Raw genomic sequence first — 18465 nt, 5'->3', positions numbered from 1 at the left:
GCTCAGGGGTACTCACAGATGCTAAAAAAGGAAAATAAAGGCAGTCCAGTAGTATGTGTTAGGGATACTCAGTAGTGTTCTAAGCACTGACTGCTTGGTGCCGTATGGGATACAGATGAAGTCAGAATCCATGCCCCAAGGAGTTCATAATCCAAGACAGACCAGAACCTCTCTCTGAGCCTCCCAAGGCAAGCACTATCTTGGAACTCATTTCAATGTCCCTGGGTGGATGATGGCATTTTTACTGATGCAGGATAGCGTTTGTAGTCTTATCGCAGTTGTGGGCCCATGTCCCATGAGTTAATAGTTCCATATCAGCCCAAAAGCCAAGTTAGGCACTTGCCTGAGAAGAGGATGTAAAGCCAAAGGTGCATAGCCCAAATTGCTCAATAACTACGGGTATCTTTTCATGTGAACTTAGTGTCATGGGACTATGTTTACACACAGTAAAAAGGGGATAGTAATACTTGCCTCAGGGCTTATGAAGTTTACTTCATGTTTGAAACATGCTTTGAGATCCTCAAAAGGAAGATTCTGTAATGCAGAGATCATAGGGCATTATGTTAAATGGTCTCTTTCCCCTTCTTGCCATTAGTGTTGTTGATCCATCCTGCTTTGTTAGAGGACATTGCCCACACTCTCACCTATAGCTAGAAACAAAACAAAACTTTGAGAAGAGGAAGATGCGGGGGCGGGGGGGGGGAATCAAATGGATAGAAAAAGAGAAGGGAGTCTAAGTAGTGATACATTCTTTTTTTCTTCGGAGATGTGGGGGAGGGAAGGTGAAGAGAGAGAGAGAAACCCTCCTCTTGCCCCCAAAACAAATGGCTTTCTTCCCTATCCACCCTTGCCCAGGGACATCAGAAACCTAATGGGAGAGCACAAGCAGCAAACAGGTTTGCTGGAACTGTTGCCTGCAGAAGTCATGCTCCTCTTAGAGTGCTCCTTTATGCATTAGCATCACTGATCTCTGACCAGTCATACTTTAGAGTTTAGACTGTGATTTAACAGTGTGCCTGGTATAATGGGAAGTATGTAGCTGCACTGTCCTGGAGCAGACTGGCGAGCCAACTGTGATACAACGCAGATAGCCACAATCTGTTCCCTGGTTCTTCCCACTTGCTGTGGGGGTGGGGTGGGGAAGTAAAGAGCTACTGATACAGAACCGTAGCAGGTTGCATCCCCCACCATGTACCAGCTGAGCTCCTCTGGCTGGCTTATTGAGATGGGGGGATACAAGGCTCTGCCCACTCCCTGCCCTATATGGCCATTCCCCACCCACCTGCCCTTCCCCTCCCCATGCGTTGTGTTGTGCCTGCGATACGGGTACCCCGCAAAGGAGCATAAGAGGGCATGTTATGTCTCCTTGCTCCCGGAATTGGTCTGGCCAGTAGTTATGGACCAGCTTGGCTGTTTGAATATGGAGGTGGAGGAAGCATGCACTGTGCTCCTTGCCAGTCTGGAGGATGCAGTGGGTTGTCAGTGCCCAGAGAGAGCCTGGTCTAGAGAGCCTTCCTGCTTAAGAACAAAAACAGCCATACTGGGTCAGACCAATGATCCATCTAGACCAGTATCCTGTCTTCTGACAGTGGCTAATGCCAGGTGCCCCAGAGGGAATGAACAGAACAGGTAATCATCAAGTGATCCATCCCCTGTCGCTCATTCCCAGCTCCTGGCAAACAGAGGCTAGGGACTCCATCCCTGCCCATCCTGGCTAATAGCCAGTGACAGACCTATCCTCCATGAATTTCTCTAGTTCTTTTTTTAACCCCATTATAGTCTTGGCCTTCACAACATCCTCTGGCAAAGAGTTCCACAGGTCGACTGTGTGTTGTGTGAATAAATACTTCTGCTTCTATACCACCTGTCGGCTTTGTAGCCATTGGATTCCAGTAGCCATGTATTTTAATCTGTTTATAAACTCCCACAAAACTTGCTTAATACGTTCAGATTATTTTCAGTGCTGTCAATTAACTTGCTTCTGTTATTGGCCAATAACTAATAACAAACTATATATGTGTTGTTTTATTTGTTCAGGATGTTTAAAGGTTAAGTGCCAAACACCAAAATGAGTGTGACTTCGTGGTTCCTGGTGAGCAGCACTGGCATTCGCCACCGGCTCCCTCGGGAGATGATATTTGTTGGCAGAGATGACTGTGAACTAATGCTCCAGGTAAATATATTTTCATAAAAAATGTTCTGATCTGGTAAATATCCCTTGAAGATGTAGTAGATGCCTTGACTGTGAAGTTAGGGGTCTAGAAGCTGTTACAGACCTAAATGTTGCTTTTAAATAAATCCCCTAGTTCATCAGAACTTGATTTGAGGCTAAATTTACCATATCCACAGAAGTTTAATGGACTTGTGAAAGTGACAGTGAGCTTTCTCAAATGGCCCAGTGATTAATTTCAGAGTCAGGGCTTCATTAGCTGTAAGATAACTGACTGGAACAGATTAACAGTGCTACTCCTGAGGGAATTCTGCGACAAAAAGTTCAACATTCTGTGCACTATATTTTAAAATTCTGCATAATTCTTCATATTTTATTTGTCAACACAATATAATTATGCCATTTTCAGTTATTTTGGTCATTTATTTCAAAATACCTGTCAGCAAGTATGTCTGTAACAATATAGACAACAAAAAAAGAGTCAGGAAATTTGTTTTGACAAATAGATTCCTTACTCGACATATTAGCACATGTATATGGCTCCACAGAGCAGAGGGCAATACTAATATTTCCATGTATGTAAAGCACAGAAGACTTCAAGGGTATGTCTACACAGCAAAGGAAAACCCGTGGCTGGCCTGTGCCAGCTGACATGGGCTCAGCCTGTGGGGCTGTTTCATTGCTGTACAGAATTACAGGCGCAGACTAGAACCAGAAGTCTAGGACCCTCCCATCCTGCAGGGTTCTAGAGCTTGGGCTCCAACCCCAGTCCAGAAGTCTACACAGCAATGAATCAGCCCTGCAGCCCAAGCACCGCGAGCCCCAGTTGGCTGGCCCAGGCCAGACAGAGGTTTTTCTTTGCTGTGTAGACATATCCTAAAGGGCAGGACATCCTTAGGAGTGAATTTAGGCCCTGATCTGGTATAGCACTGAAATATGTACAGATAGTTCAGCACCTGACTAGCAGCTGGAGCCCGGCGTATGGTCGGAGCCACCAGCTGGGGATTCCCCAGCCATGCCCCTCTCCGGCTCCAGGCACACCACGATAGCAAGCGAGAGGGACAGAGTCTTGCACACACGCCCCGCCGCGCCCCCCTATGCAGTGATTTACGTCTCCCCTGGCTGGCTCCGATGACCAAACCAAACACACCCACCTGGGACGTGTGAATCAATTATTCTGCTGGGAAAGAGTAAAATCTGCAGGGGACATTAATTCTGCACTTGCTCAGTGCTACAGAATTCCCCCAGGAGTAACCGTACTGCTGCTCATACAGACACTACACAAAAGAAACACGATTCTGTCCTGTCATGCTGAGTGGTTAGGCTGTTTTTTCTGTAGATTTTACTGCATATACCATCCATTGATGCTTGTGATTTTGGTTTTTGCTAACTTAACATTTAATTACATTGTTAGTGCTTTCAGAGAAGATCCAAGCCAGGGACTTAAAAGAAACACGAATGTTCAGTGCAGAAACTTTAGCTGATGTGGTGGCGTGAACGAGACGGCATCCTTCGGTCCCAAAAAGTTACTGTGTTACTTGTACATAAAGATGACACACACACCCCTCGGTGGAATAATCCAGTTTGTTTGCAGTCTTGGCCTTGATAGTCAGATGTTTCAGCTAAAGAATGCTACATAGTGTTGAACATACAGATGTACAAACTGGAGAAGAACGTTAACCAGGAGCCCTTTGCCTCAGGACTTTGTGGAAATTCAGGACCAAAATTCTTGGCTTTGGCCTAGTAGAAACATTAATATTTAGATGCAGAGAGATCTTCGTTGTGAGGTTGGTTTTTTTTTTTTTTAGTTACAAATGAACTGGGCTGCAAAGAGGGGAAGCGGCTTTGTCTTGCCCTGCATGAAGCAGAGGTTCCTGTACACTCGTCCCCAGATCACTGGGCGCAGCATTTAGTGGTGATTGGCAGAAAGCTGGCTGTTGCGCAGTGGGGCGCTCTTCCTGGTTTCCACTTGCTAAATAGTGTAAAGACATGTCATAAATGCTTTTCTAATATTGTTTTCCGGTGCAAACAATTTTTGTAGCTGCTGCAGGGACTTTGTGTGATTACGGATGGGAGGGGAGAGATTGGGTTTCCAATCAGAGGGGGGGTGTTGACAAGCAATCAATCTATTAAGATGTGGTCTAGCTATAACAACATTTGAGAAACCTCTACTCAAAAGGAAAACTTGGTGTTTTGGGCGCATTGATTTGCAATGAATGAAATGGCTAGACTGGGTTTTCCAGAGTTTGACACTCCAGCATCGTATTGTTTCATTTGTTCGGGTTTCCCTTGATCATGCTTTCTTGCTTTGTCTTCTTATATTTCTACGTTTGGGAGTGGGAAGTAAGACGTGCAGAGGTTAAAAATGTCCTAATATTTTCTGTAGGGCTGTATCTGACTGTTCAAAAATCCTGATTGTTCCAAAGGGCTTGAGTTTTTAAGTGACCAACTTGAGGCCTTTTAAAGGAACTTGATTTCATAGGGTAGGTGCTTGGCACTTTCTGAAAATCAGGTGTCTCTAGTTGGGCACTCAAAAATGGAGGCCCAAAATCAGTAGTCACTCTTAAAAATCTCGTCGCTATTTCTTCCAGTGTTAGCCCATTTCAGAGCTATCAGACTGAAGCCTCCCCATTCCTCTGCTGCAGTATTTCCGGCTGAGGAGCTGCTCTGTGAGGCTGAGAGTTGATTCAGCACCGTGCTGCTCCTGGACTAACAGACTCATGCCATCAGCAGCAAAGCCTAGCAGCAGGGATCCTTTTACATTCCAATCTGGCTCTTTTTGGTGGGTCACAGTTAGGGGGAAATGAAGTAGGCGCCACTAGAAGTCTGTCTGGAGATTGGTCCTGCTCTGAGCAGGGGGTGGGACTAGATGACCTCCTGAGGTCCCTTCCAACCCTGACATTCTATGTTTTTTTCTATGTTCTAATAGAAGTTGTGAGGAGGATGTGATTGTGATTGGGAGTCTGGGAGAGAGAGTGAAGGGAGGCGGGTTTCACTGCTCACCCAGACTGAAAGCTGTGTATTGCTTATTAAGGCCAGTTGGTCGATGTTCGTGTGACACATGAAACGTGACTCTTTCTGAGTGCATTTCTTTGCTGTCCTCGGTAATAAGTCTTTCTCTCGCTTGGGGTGCCCAACCTATGGCCTGCGGGATCCCTACATAGCCCGCCAGAGCATTTGATAAAGCGGCAGAGCTTGGGCTGTCAGCCCCAGGCAGAGAATCTGTTTGGCCCACACAAGGTTGTGCTTAGGTTTATGTGGCCCTCCTGTGTAATAAGGTTGGGCACCACTGCTTTAGATGATACTTAACTTCTCATTTTGAGCAGCATGGTGGATTATTGTACTAGCTGTTCACTTCTAGAGACGTTCATCAGAGCTGTTTTAGGTTCCAGATGAAATGAATTTACAGTAATCTAAGGCAGATTATAGAATTTTCACATGTCACGTATGTGTTTGCAAAGTTGCATGTGCGCAGATGGAGGTTGGGGGTCTAAAAATAGACCTCTTGCTACAACGACTTTATCACAAAACCACTGTGCAGACTGGCACGACAGTTTGTCTTCGGAGGGGCCTAAGAAGCGGAGGCATTGCACGGTGCATTGTATAGAGGTGTATTGGCAAAGCTCTTCTGTGGGGACCGTACTACTAGTTTACTGGAACTGGTACATTTGTTTAGAACTTGTGGGTCAGCGTGCTTACTGTAGAGTTATTTTGTTTGGAAGTGTGTTTTCGGGGATCGAGCCATTAGCAATAAATTATTCCTAGTACACATACAGCAGACCGGTATTGTCAGGGGAATGGAATGTATAACCTAATAGGTCTCTAACATTATGATTATTTAGTAGTTGTGTTGTGGTAATGACTAGAGCCTGATCAGGTCCTCATGTGATGCAAAAGACAGTCCCTGCCCCAGAGAGCACACTATCTGTTATTCTACTGCTCTAGGAATTATTTTTTGGGCTGAGGTGGGGATAGATTCTTATTTTTAAGTTTCTTTAGTTGAGTTGCTTCCAGGTAACAATAGATTCCTAAACAATTAAAATGCTTTACTGTTTTGTTACAGAATTATAAAGGGATGCTATATGCTTTATTTTGACCCGGGTTCACTTATTTCATTCAGTGGACTGGATCTACTGTTCGCAGTCAACCAGTTGAAGAAGATTGTAGCCTTAAAGCTTGAAACAAAATTGGTTTGCTAGGCAGGAACGTAATCTTTCTGGAAATCTTCTACACCTACTTAGAGGATTAGAAATATTTAAAATACTTCTGCAGTGTTGTCAGGCTTTTTAGTGCAAGTAGTTGTGAGGCATGTTTTGGTTCTGAACATTAGTAAAAGGGAAAAACTGGGTTTAATTTGTATTTTGAGGTGCAGCCTGGATTATTATAAATAGTTAGGGGCTCAATTCTGCCATTCTCACGTTGAGTTTGCTCTTCAAGTAGTCCTCTTGATTCCAATGAGATTATCCAAGGAGTAAGATATTATTCAACATATGAGTAAAGGTTTCAAGGTCCACCTCTAAACAACACAGTAAAAAATGCCAATTTTCCATGACCTTTTTTTGGGGGAAAAAATCATTTAAAAATATTTCTCATGAAAATGTTTTGGTCAAAACGATTTTTTTCCCAGGGGGGAATTAGGGGGAAACAACAACAACTTTTTTCAAACTTTCCTGAAAAATATGATTGGCATTTTTAATCAACTCTGACCTTCTTCTTAATCTTTTTTGTATTTGGGGTTTTAACAAAAATGAAGAGAATTAAGTTTTCATAAACTGAAAATTCTTACTGAGAACCAACCATTTAAAAAAAAGAAGAAGCTGGCACTGGGAGCTGTGTGTGGGGAAGAGGAAGCTGGAATTGGTTGGGCACCAAGGGGTCGGGGATTAAGAACCAATGTGATGGGGGGAGGGGGAAGAGAGGCCCTGATAAGGCCCTGGGATGCAGGGGAGAACTGGAACTGGCCAGGCAAAGAGAGTGGGAAAAGGAGCCAGGAAAGGGGGAGACTGGGCCAGGAACCTGGGAGGCTGTGGGTGGTAGATTGAGATTGGATGAGGAGCCCAGAAAGGGGTACATTAGGAATCGGAGCCGAGAGGGGAGGGTTAGGGAAGAGATAAATCGCACGAGGGGCTGTGAATGGGGAACTGAGGCTGGTTGGGGAAGGAAACTGGGACTGTGTGTGGGATGGTAAATACTCTGATAAATCAGGTCCGAGGTGTCTAAAACTGGGCCCCCAAAATTAGTGGAAACTTTTGACCTAAATACTTTTGTGTCTCAGCTCCCTATCTGTAAAATGGGGATAATACCCTTGCAGGGCTGTTGGGAAGATAAATTCATTAATGTTTATGAAACACTCAGCTACTAACTCACCAAACTCTTCATGGCAAGAAAATCTAAGGGATAAGGAGTTCTGGAGAGCTGGCAGTTTCTCAAAGAGACAGTAGGAAAGGCAAAACAGCAAACTGTCCCCAGATAAAGAAAAGGAAGAATAGTAAGAGGCCAATATGGCTCCGTCGTGAGCTCTTTAATGACCTGAAAATCAAAAAGTGGAAATATGGACGACTGCTTGTGTTATTCTTTTGTACTCATGTTTTGCATGTAGACACAAAATGAGAACTGCTAAGGCACACCATGCATTACACCTAGCAAGGGGCATAAAATGCAGTAAGAAGAGGTTCTATAAATATATTAGGAGCAAGATGAAGGAATGTTTAGGTCCTCTACTTAATGGGGAAGGAGAGCTAATAATGGATTATGTCAATAAGGCTGAGTTGTTTAATGCCTATTTTGCTTTAGTCTTCACTAAAAAGATTAATTGTGACCAGATGATTAACACAATTAATATTAACAAGGGGGAAGGAATAGGGAAGAACAGGTTAAAGACTATTTAGATAAGTCAGAAGTATTCAAGTCAGCAGGGTCTGATGAAATGTATCCTAGGGTACTTAAGGATAGTGCCCTGCAAATCCGTGGATATCCGCAGACTGTTTTTGCAGATTGTAGATCAGATGCTGATACAAATTTTGTATCAAAAGCTCTGCATATCTGTGGATATCCGCTTTATACCCATGGACCATTTTTGTGGATCTCTGATCGGTTGCGGATACAAAGGTTGTATCCGTGCAAGTCTCTACTTTAGGAACTAGCTGAAGCAATTAGTAATTATCTTTGAGAACTCATGGAGAGTGGGTGAGGTCCCAGAGGAATAGAGAAGGGCAAACATAGTCAGGGGAGGATCTATGTTTTTTGCCGCTCCAAGCAGGGCAGTCAGGCGGCCTTCGGCGGCATCCCTGCGGGCGGTCCGCTGGGGACGCGGATTCGGCGGCATTTCTGCGGGTGATCTGCCGGTCCCACGCCTTCGGCGTATCCGCTGCCAAATTGCCGCCGAGGCCGCGGGACCAGCGGACCTCCCGCAGGCATGCTGCCGAACGCTGCCTGACTGCCACCTTCACAGCGACCAGCAGGCCGCCCCCCATGGCTTGCCGCCCCAGGTACACACTTGCTGCGCTGGTGCCTGGAGCTGCCCTGAACATAGTACCTGCCTTTAGAGAGGAAACAAAAAGGAACCGGGGAATTATAGACCAGGCAGTCAGGCTAACTTCAATACCTTGAAAGATACTGAAACAAATTATTAGGCAATCAGTTTGTAAGCACCTAGAAGATAGGAGGGTAAAGAGTAATAGCCAATATGGATTTGTCAAGAACAAATCATGCCAAACCAACTTTATTTCCTTCTTTGACAGAGTTACTGGCCAAGTGGATAGGGGGAAGCAGTGGATGTTGATTTTAGTAAGGCTTTTGACACAGTCCCACATGACATTCTCATAAGCAAACTAGGGAAATGTGTTCTAGATTAAATTACTATGAGATGAGTTCACAACTGTTTGATAGACTATCAACGAGTAGTTATCAATGGTTCACTGTCAAGTTGTGGGGAAGTATCTAGTGAGGTCCTGCAGGGGTCAATTCCAGTCCAGGTACTATTCAGTATTTTCATTAATGACTTTGATAATGGAGTGGAGAGTATGCTTATAAAATTTGCCGATGACACTAAACTGGGAGGGGTTGCAAGCACTTTGGGGGACAGGATTAGAATTCAAAATGACCTTGACAAATTGGAAAATTAGACTGAAATTAACAAGATGAAATTCAGTAAAGACTAGTGTAAAGTACTTCACTTAGGAATTAAAAATGAAACGCACAGCTACAAAATGGGGAATAACTGGGTAGGCAGAGTACTGCAGAAAAGGATCTGGGGGTTATAGTGGATCACAAATTGAATATGAACCAACAATGTGCTGCAGTTGCAAAAAAAGGCTAATATTCTGGGATGTATTAACAAGAGTGTCATATGAAAGATACAGGAGGTAATTGTCCCACTCTACTCAGCTGGAGTACTGTGTCCAGTTTTGGGTGCCACATTTTAGGAAAAAGGTGAAGAATTGGAGAGCGACCAGAAGAGAGCAACAAAAAATGATAAAATGTTTAGAAAACCTGACCTGTGAGAAAGAGTTAAAAAAAAAAACCTGGGCATGTTTAGTCTTGAGAAAAGAAAACTGAGGGGGGACCTGATATGTCTTCAGATATATTAAGGGCTGTTATGAAGAGGACTGTGATCAATTGTTCTCCATGTCCACTGAAGGTGGCGCAAGAAGTAATTGGTTTTATCTGCAGCAAGGGTGATTTAGGTTTAGCCCTTGTCTACACTACAAAATTAAGTTGACCTAAGTTATGTCAGCGTACAAGTCCACACTATGTCCCCTCTGTTGGTGGTGCACATACTCACTAGGAGTGTTTCCATTGACTTAACTTTGTGGGGCACTGACAGCTGGAGTCCACCCCCCTAGGACGGTGGGGCTCTGGCTGTCAGCCACACACGGGGCTGACAGCCAACAGGTGACGTAAATAATGCAGTGTCTACACAGACACTCCAGCAACCTAATTACATCGACCTACGTACTATGCCTCTTGCAGAGGTGGAGTTATTAGGTCGGTGTAGTGGGCAACTTACATCGGTGGGAGCAACACTGTAGTGTAGACACTGACCGAGTTAGACCAGGCCTAAGATATTAGGAAAATCTTTCTAACTATAAGGATAGTTAAGCACTGGACAGTGGCATAGCTACCGTGGTGCAAATGGTGCAGTTGTACCAGGGCCCATGAGGTTAGGGGGCTCAATCATCTGAAGCTGAGCTGGACCACCATGGAAGAGTGGGGCCCACTGGCCCCACAGGGCAATGGGCGAGGCTGGAATGGGGGGTCCCTTTGGCTGGGGTAACCCTGGGCATGAACAACTGACAAAGACACGTGGAGAAGGCATTGGGGGGGAGGAGAGAGGGGTCAAAGTGCCTGGGGATGTGCAGGGACAGAGGTTGCCTGAAGATGGGAGATAGCGCACAAGGTAAAAGCCACTTCGTACAGGGTGGGAAATTTGTGGGGGACTGGGAAGGGTTGGGGGAGGGGGACTACGGGATTGGAAGAAGGGAGCTGGGGGGGCTAGATCAGAGCTGGGGGGATGGGAGAAAGGGAGATGGAACAGAACTGCGTGGAGCTGGGGTGCTTGATTACAGCTGTTGAGGATGGGGGAAGAGGGTTGGAGTGCAACTCGGTGGGTCTGGATCACAACTGGGGAGTTGCAGGGTGTGGGAGGCCGGGGTTGGAGCAGAGATGGAGGGGACTGAGTGGGGAAGCTGAGGGGGGGCCTGAAATGGGGCTGGGAGGGGGATCAGGAAAGTTGGAGAGGTAGAAGGGGAACTAAAAGGGCCTGGAGGGGTGGTTGGATTGGGGTTGGGAGAGCTGGGGGTCTGTAGGGAGGCTGTGAGGGAGCTGGAGGGAACCTAGGCAGGAGCTGTGTGACGGGAGAGCTGGATTGGGGCTATGCGGAGCTAGGCAGGAGCAAGCGGATGGGGGGAGGGGGGCTGTATTGGGTGGATTTCAGAATTGGGAAAGGGGCCCCTAATTTATTCTTGCACAGGGGCCTTCTGGGGCCTTGTTAGGCCATTGGCTCTGAAATAGGTTACCAAGGGAGGTTGTGGAATCCCCGTCATTGGAGGTTTTTAAGAACAGGTTAGCCAGACACCTGTCAGCGATGGTCCGGGTTTACTTGGTCCTGCCTGAGTGCAGGGGGCTGGGCTTGATAACCTCTTGAGATCCCTTCTAGCCCTACATTTCTGTGATTCTGTACACCGAAAAACCTATGAGGAAATTAATAATTTTATCCTCAGAGCAGGGGTTGAACAATGTGCAGTAAATAAGGAACCACATATAGAACAAAGAGGAGAAAACAAAATATTGAATAGCTGCTCATTAAGTGAGCTCTGTCTGCCCTGTGCGCTGAATGAGAGAGGGATCTGATGGGGAAAATACTATGTGGTTATGTAATTAAATACTGTCTCATAACACATAGGTCCAATGTGTTTGAATTAAGATTGCACTGGCAACTTTACTTCTGATGTTTCCTAACTTCGGAGAGTTTGAATTTGCAGCCTTAATGATGTTCTTTTACCGTGGTTTTTTTGTCTCATATGTATAGCGTATAATGAGCATACAGAGCTGTGGCTTCGAGGAAATTGACATGAACTTTTTAATCTACTTGGCTACATTTTCACTCTATCTGATGCTCTTTGGGTGAATTCATCTTCTGCTGTAGCACCTTTCCGGAATACCCGGGCTCAGGAGACTCTATGGGTTCTGCAGAGCAAGCTCCACTGGTTCTAATGCCCCTCCGTCCCCCTTGTGGAGGCATTGGTGCTGGCGTTGTCTGGGGTGGAAGCAGGAGAGGTCAGGGCAATCCTGTGCTCCAGCCTTACTGTACCATTGCAGGGGCCCATAGGGTCTGAACCAGGCCTTCATTACAGGAGGCTGAAGCTGCCTCTCCTCTGTCCTGGGACTGACTTTAGCACCAGTGCTGGAAGGGCAGGTCTGACCCCAGGTCTCAGATTATCCTAAACCAGTGGTCCCCAACCTTTTTCGTCTGGCAGGCGCCAGACGAGCCACTGAGGACCGTGGCGGCGGACGAGCATCCGCTGAAATGCCGCCGACAAGCGGCAACGTCAATAGGCGTCACCGCCGAAATGCCGCCGACAAGCAGCGTCATCCAGAGGCATCGCCGCCAAAATGCCGCCAAAAATCTGGATGACGCTGCTTGTCGGCGGCATTTCGGCGGATGCTCGTCCACCAGCCAGTATGCGGGCGCACTTAGACGCCCCAGCGGGCGCCATGGTGCTCACGGGCACCGCGTTGGGGACCCCGTCCTAAACTATGTATTTGTTCATTAAGTGGGCTAAGCGCCTCACAGACATGTCTGAAGTAGGGCTGTCAATTAATTGCAGTAACACGTGATTAACTCAAAAAATTAATCACGATTAATTGGACTGTTAAACATACAAAAATGTTTAATAAATTTGAATTGGCATTCTATTGTTTATCTACATTTTCAAACATACTGATTTCTAGTACAACACAGAATACAAAGTGTACAGTGCTCACTTTATATTATTATTTTTATTACAAATATTTGCACTGTAAATATGATAAAAGAAATAGTATTTTTCAGTTCACCTCATACGAGTACTGTAGTGCAATCTCTTACAAATGTAGATTTTTTTTTGTTACATAACTGCACTCAAAAACAAAACAATGTACAATTTTAGAGCCTACAAGTCCACTCAGTCCTGCTTCTTGTTCAGCCAATCGCTAAGACAAACGGGTTTATTTACATTTACGGGAGATACTGCTGCCTGCTTCTTATTTAGAATGTCACCTGAAAGTGAGAACAGACATTCACATGGCACTTTTGTAGCTGGCGTTGCAAGGTATTTACATGCCAGATATGCTAAACATTCGTATGCCCCTTCATGCTTCAGCCACCATTCCAGAGGACATGCTTCCATGCTGATGACGCTTGTTAAAAAAATAATGGTTAATTAAATTTGTTACTGAGCTCCTTGGGGGAGAATTGTATGTCTCCTACTCTGTTTCATCCACATTCTGCTATATATTTCATGTTATAACAGTCTCGGATGATGACCAAGCACATGTTCGTTTTAAGAACACTTTCACTGCAGATTTGACAAAACATAAAGAAGGTACCAATGTGAGATTTCTAAAAATAGCTACAGCACTCAACCCAAGGTTTAAGAATCTGAAGTGCCTTCCAAAATCTGAGAGGGACCAGGTGTGGAGCATGCTTTCAGAAGTCCTAAAAGAGCAACACTCAGATGCGGAAACTACAGAACCCGAACCGTCAAAAAAGAAAATCAACCTTCTGCTGGTGGCATCTGACTCAGATGATGAAAATGAACATGTGTCGGTCCGCTCTGCTTTGGATTGTTATTGAGCAGAACCCATCATCAGCATAGACGTCCTCTGGAATGGTGGTTGAAGCATGAAGGGACATATGAATCTTTAGTGCATCTAGCATGTAAATATCTTGCGACGCCCACTACAACAGTGCCATGTGAATGCCTGTTCTCACTTTCAGGTGACATTGTAAACAAGAAGTGGGCAGCATTATCACCTGCAAATTTTAACCAAACTTGTTTGTCTGAGCAATTGGCTGAAGTAGGAATGGGTTGACTTGTAGGTTCTAAAGTTTTACATTGTTTTATTTTTGAATGCAGTTATTTTTTTGTACATAATTCTACATTTGTAAGTTCAACTTTCATGATAAAGAGATTGCACTACAGTACTTGTATTCGGTGAATTGAAAAATACTATTTCTTTTGTTTTTTACAGTGCAAATATTTGTAATAAAAATAAATATAAAGTGAGCACTGTACACTTTGTATTCTGTGTTATAATTGAAATCAATATATTAAAAAATTTAGAAAACATCCAAAAATATTTAAATAAATGGCATTCTATTGTTTAACAGTGTGATTAATGGAGATTAATTTTTTTAATCGCTTGACAGCCCTAGTCTGAAGACAAAGGTCCCTGCTCTGAGGCGCCTACAGCCTTACAGACCACATATAAATGGGGGCTGTGCTGTAACTGCAAGCACGAGAATGAGCTGGGAGATTAGCACATGTCCTCCTAGATTCATGATGTCTGACTATAGCCTTGCTATTTTGGTTTTGTGTTTTTCCGCGTCTGTTTTGCTAACACTTAATGGAGGGGTGGGTTAACGCTTATCCAGCTCACCCAAGAAGCAGGTCTTGAAGGGGCTGGAGGCATGGTAGACCCTGTGGGGAAAGGCCGGAGGTGGTTCCCATGCAGCAAGCAATCGGGAGGGAGGAACAGGGATGAGTAGTGTGACGTGAAGTGGGCAGATACTCAGGCAGCTTGAGCAGAGGAAAGGTAGTGAGGGCTTAAGCAAAAAGAAGAGTAGAGTGGTAGGTAGGAGCTAAGCTGAGCAGAGCCTGAAGACTGTAGCATGGGCTGGAATTGAAGGACACGAGGCAGTGAGCAAAGGGGACCAGAAGAGGGCTGGATGTGACTGGACTATTTGGTTTGTATGTGTGTTTGGGGGAAGGGGCATTAGCCTTTCATTGCTCCTAGTAAACGTAGAAGCCAGACTTTTGTGGCAGCCTTCTGGACGGATTGCAGAATGGCACAAAGAGCGTCAGGGAAGCCAGGGAGGAGGAAGCTGCAGTAGCTGGGTCGAGAGATGGTTAACGATGAGTTATAGACCTGTTATTTCAAACTGGGTGAGAAAATTCAACGTATGTTCTGCTTAAGACTTATACTCCTGGAAGAGTCTAGATCCTGACCCGCTGAATTACGGGTTTGTTTCCTTCCCCTGTCTAGAATATTACCTTGGAGATCTTGACAAGTGGCGAGAGCGCCACAGATATAAAACCACACAAGCTCTAGCCAGCTGCAAATCTAGTTTGTTTCAAAATAATGGATTAAGTAGTTTCCAGCACTGCACCCACCTCTGAAACCCCCGGCCAACTGCTGGGCGTTTGCAGTTTTATTTTCCTGGGTTGTGTGTGTGTGTTTAAATATTTTTCCACTCCTGGTTGCTATACCAGGGCCCCAGTCCTGCATTGGAATCTATTCGTGTCCACCATCTTGGTTGTGATGGGACTAAAAGCATCAACCTCTGCCGCTTGAGGCCTGGCTCTGTTCCTGGGAGTGTAATAGACTCCTATCCCCTGTGGATTGGGCACAAAGTGGAGATGCACAACACTCACCGACCAATGGGCTGCTCTAGCACATACCCCTATGCTTATGCAGAGTCCCATTGAAGACAAGGCATGCCCTACTTTGACATGTGTCCATTGTAACAGATCTGTTGCAGGGCTTAACTGATTGTACTGGAGAAATAGCAAGATGGACTGTACACAAAATGCTGTCAAATGCACAAAGTAGAGAAACGAGGGAAAAGAAATCCAGCTGGGTAATCTCTCTTGGTGATGTGAATTTTGGGTGTTACTTGTAAAAATAATAAGTGAGCAAATTTCAAATCAGAGTATGTGGTTTTTAAATTGATCCGGTGGTCCCTTTTCAAAGGCTGGCACTGGGAGGTTTAAATTTCCTTACTGGGACAGTCGCTGTTTTGCACTGTGGCTAGCTCTGAGCGTTTCCCAGAGTGCTAGTAACAACTGTTACTGACAGAACTGTAACCTGCTCAGCATGGAAAGCATTTGACTTAGAATGAATGTTTGTTGCAGGTTGCTGCCAGAGTGCTGCAGTTATCTGAGTGCCAGTGACACACATCAGACTATCGTTAACATACAGAATACAGCAACTGCCATCATGTATTTATTTTATCTCAGAGGTTGCGGAAGCAGCAACTTTCTGCATTCACGGCAGCTTTTTCACAATGCCACTCGCAAATTTGGCCTGGCCGCCCTCTGTCATGATGGAGGGGCAGCTGGGCTGAATTTCAGGGAGTCATGCAGGGGCACCATTTAGGTAGGGTGGGCCAGGGAGCTGACCCTCCTGTGCTTAGCCTACACACAACTCAAGCTGGGCTGTTCTTCTTGTCAGGGGGAGGCTGTTCGTGGTCCCATCCTGGGGCGGGGAGCTGAGGCGCATGGAGCCAGTTGTGGAGAGGCTGGCCCCTGCTACTGACAGCAGCACCCAAGGGCTGGCGGTGTTGAAATGAGCCTCTGGAAGCCAGGCCCAGCAGGGAACTGCAGCATGGAGGTGGTGGGGTATGAGGAGTGGGAGCCTGTGCTGCCACTGGGCTGGGGGGCCTGGTCCCTGCATTCCTGCGCACTCTGGGCTATGATTGCAACTCCCTCCTAGGAGCTCCAGGGGCTGGGGGAGGGGAGGGCAGGGCTGGATGTGGTGCAGAGAGGGAAGACCCTACATTCCTTTCCCCCAACACATGGTGCCCACACTTGGGGACTTGTTCCCTGCAGTGTGTGCCCGCACTGGGTGTAAGTGGCCCCTGGACCGCCCACTGTAAGCTGCCTCCGTCACTGCAATCTGAAATGGTGCCCCTACCTCAATGCCACTTAAATTTGGCCCAGCTGCAATTCCCTTTGACAAAACCGTAGCTTTAACGCGCGGTGGCCGCAATCTTTGAGCCTAAAACCACAACTTTCTGACAGCCTTATTTATCTCCAGTACCATGATCCCTCCTGGCACTGAGTTTCAAATCCAAAGGTTGAGTTGTAAATCTTGATCCTGTGCGTAAAGCTGAAGCAGAAGGGTTTTGCCTGTGGGTCCTGTGCCGAGCCTGGGGAGAAACGGAATCTGGATCTACATAGAGACCTGGGGTCTGACTGCTACTAAACCATATGGGGAAATGTAAGAGACGGCTTGATTCTCCCCCATCTCTCTCCCCAGGCAGGTTTCTGACCCTGTGGATCTCACTTTGAATCTGTCAGCCGCCCATTGTTTTCTTTCCTTTCTCTTCCCTGTGTCATTCCTGGAGCCCTCCCTGCTCTCTATACATAGAGCCATGGAGACCTGCCACACAATATCTGTTCTCTGCGGTATGGGATCTCCCTCCATGGGGACTCCACTGCTTTGGATTCCTGCACTGCAGAGCCACATTTTTAAGCTGCTTATAGTTCTAACCCAGCAGGCTCAGGATTTGGGGCTATGTGACTAACGTAGTGAGCGTATTTTCAAGGACCACAGACATACCACTTGGCTGCGTGGGTAGTTGCAGTAAATGAAAGGGCTGATGTAGGGTGCTGGTGGAGGTTTTCAGATTGGCACACAAAGATTTAGGTAGGTGTGTTTGGAAATATGCCCCCATCTAATGTAGCTTTAGGGGGGTTTTCAAAGTGCATAGTACCTCTCCTTTTGTATAACTTTGTTAATTGGAGGTAAATGGTAAGTTCTAGGTATTTAAAACATGGTGTAGTATAGACCGTGTTGGAGAAACAGAGCAACGTAACATTATTAAGAAGTGATTATATTTCCAGAAAAGAAATACTGTGTAAGTTAATATTGTATTGTTCCATATTACCCTTCAGAAAATATGGTAAATGCTATTATTGAGTGTTCAGGAAAAGCACACTTCTTGTCTACAAGATAAGTTATTTGAACTGATAGTAGGCTCTTTACTAGAACCGGAGAAACTTTGAATTTCTCCTTCTGCCCCAGGGTGGATTTGATTTAAATCAAATTGATTTAAATCATGATTTAAATCACTAGTCAGGAAGACTCGATTTAATCATGGTTTTCTACATAAAAGTGCATTCTTGTTGGTCGTTATAACCTTAATACATATTCTTCACAACTCAGAGATGGATGTAGGCTTCATTTTTAGAAGGTCCACACTATACATTTTTAAACCATGATTTATTTTGAAAACTTTTCAGATTAGTTTTACAGCTATATCAGAAAATGAACGATTGTTTGGTTATTTCATCTACCAAAGGTAATTGAAGCAGATATTTCTGAAGTCACTGGGAGGTGAACTATCTCCAATTCAACAGGTTAATCATTAATATTTGGAGGATTTTCTTGCCATGCTGTATTAGGAGGAGAACAGCACCAGACAGACATTTACATTGTTTTATTTAACTAAAACAACGTTAAGTATTCTGGATTTTTTTCTTCAACAGCAAACATAGAATATTTTAACAAAACAAGCATATGTCTCTCGCTTCTCACATTTATCTCCAGTCGTCTTCTCCTTGTCCAGATCTGTTCAGCCCCCAACAATCTTCTACTCATTGAACTTTTGGAAACTTTGCACTTTTAGATTGAAGTAAGGGATTGACTCTGTCTACACAAATTTGCAGAGGGACAATAGAGTTGAGGTCTGTTATTTCTCACCTCTCTCTATTTATTTATTTATTTAAAAACATTTTTGCTGTTAACAAGCATGTTACCTCTGGAGACACAAATCCACAGTTTGAGAACTGCAAAACTAAGCATCTCTG

General features: G+C 45.1%; 1 protein-coding gene across 1 annotated transcript in view; it reads left to right on the top strand.

Moving 5' to 3' along the window:
• Window positions 1–2068: 2068 nt before the first annotated feature.
• CEP170B (centrosomal protein 170B) overlaps window positions 2069–18465 on the top strand; it is an 82779-nt gene continuing 66382 nt past the window's right edge. Inside the window, exon 1 of the mRNA XM_065402580.1 lies at window positions 2069–2173. Within this exon, the coding sequence (XP_065258652.1) occupies window positions 2069–2173 (105 nt within the window). The remainder of the gene's footprint in view (window positions 2174–18465) is intronic.

The sequence above is a fragment of the Emys orbicularis genome, chromosome 4, assembly GCF_028017835.1.
Source record: "Emys orbicularis isolate rEmyOrb1 chromosome 4, rEmyOrb1.hap1, whole genome shotgun sequence".
Taxonomy (NCBI): Eukaryota; Metazoa; Chordata; order Testudines; family Emydidae; genus Emys; species Emys orbicularis.
This window is presented reverse-complemented; position numbering and strand designations above follow the sequence as displayed.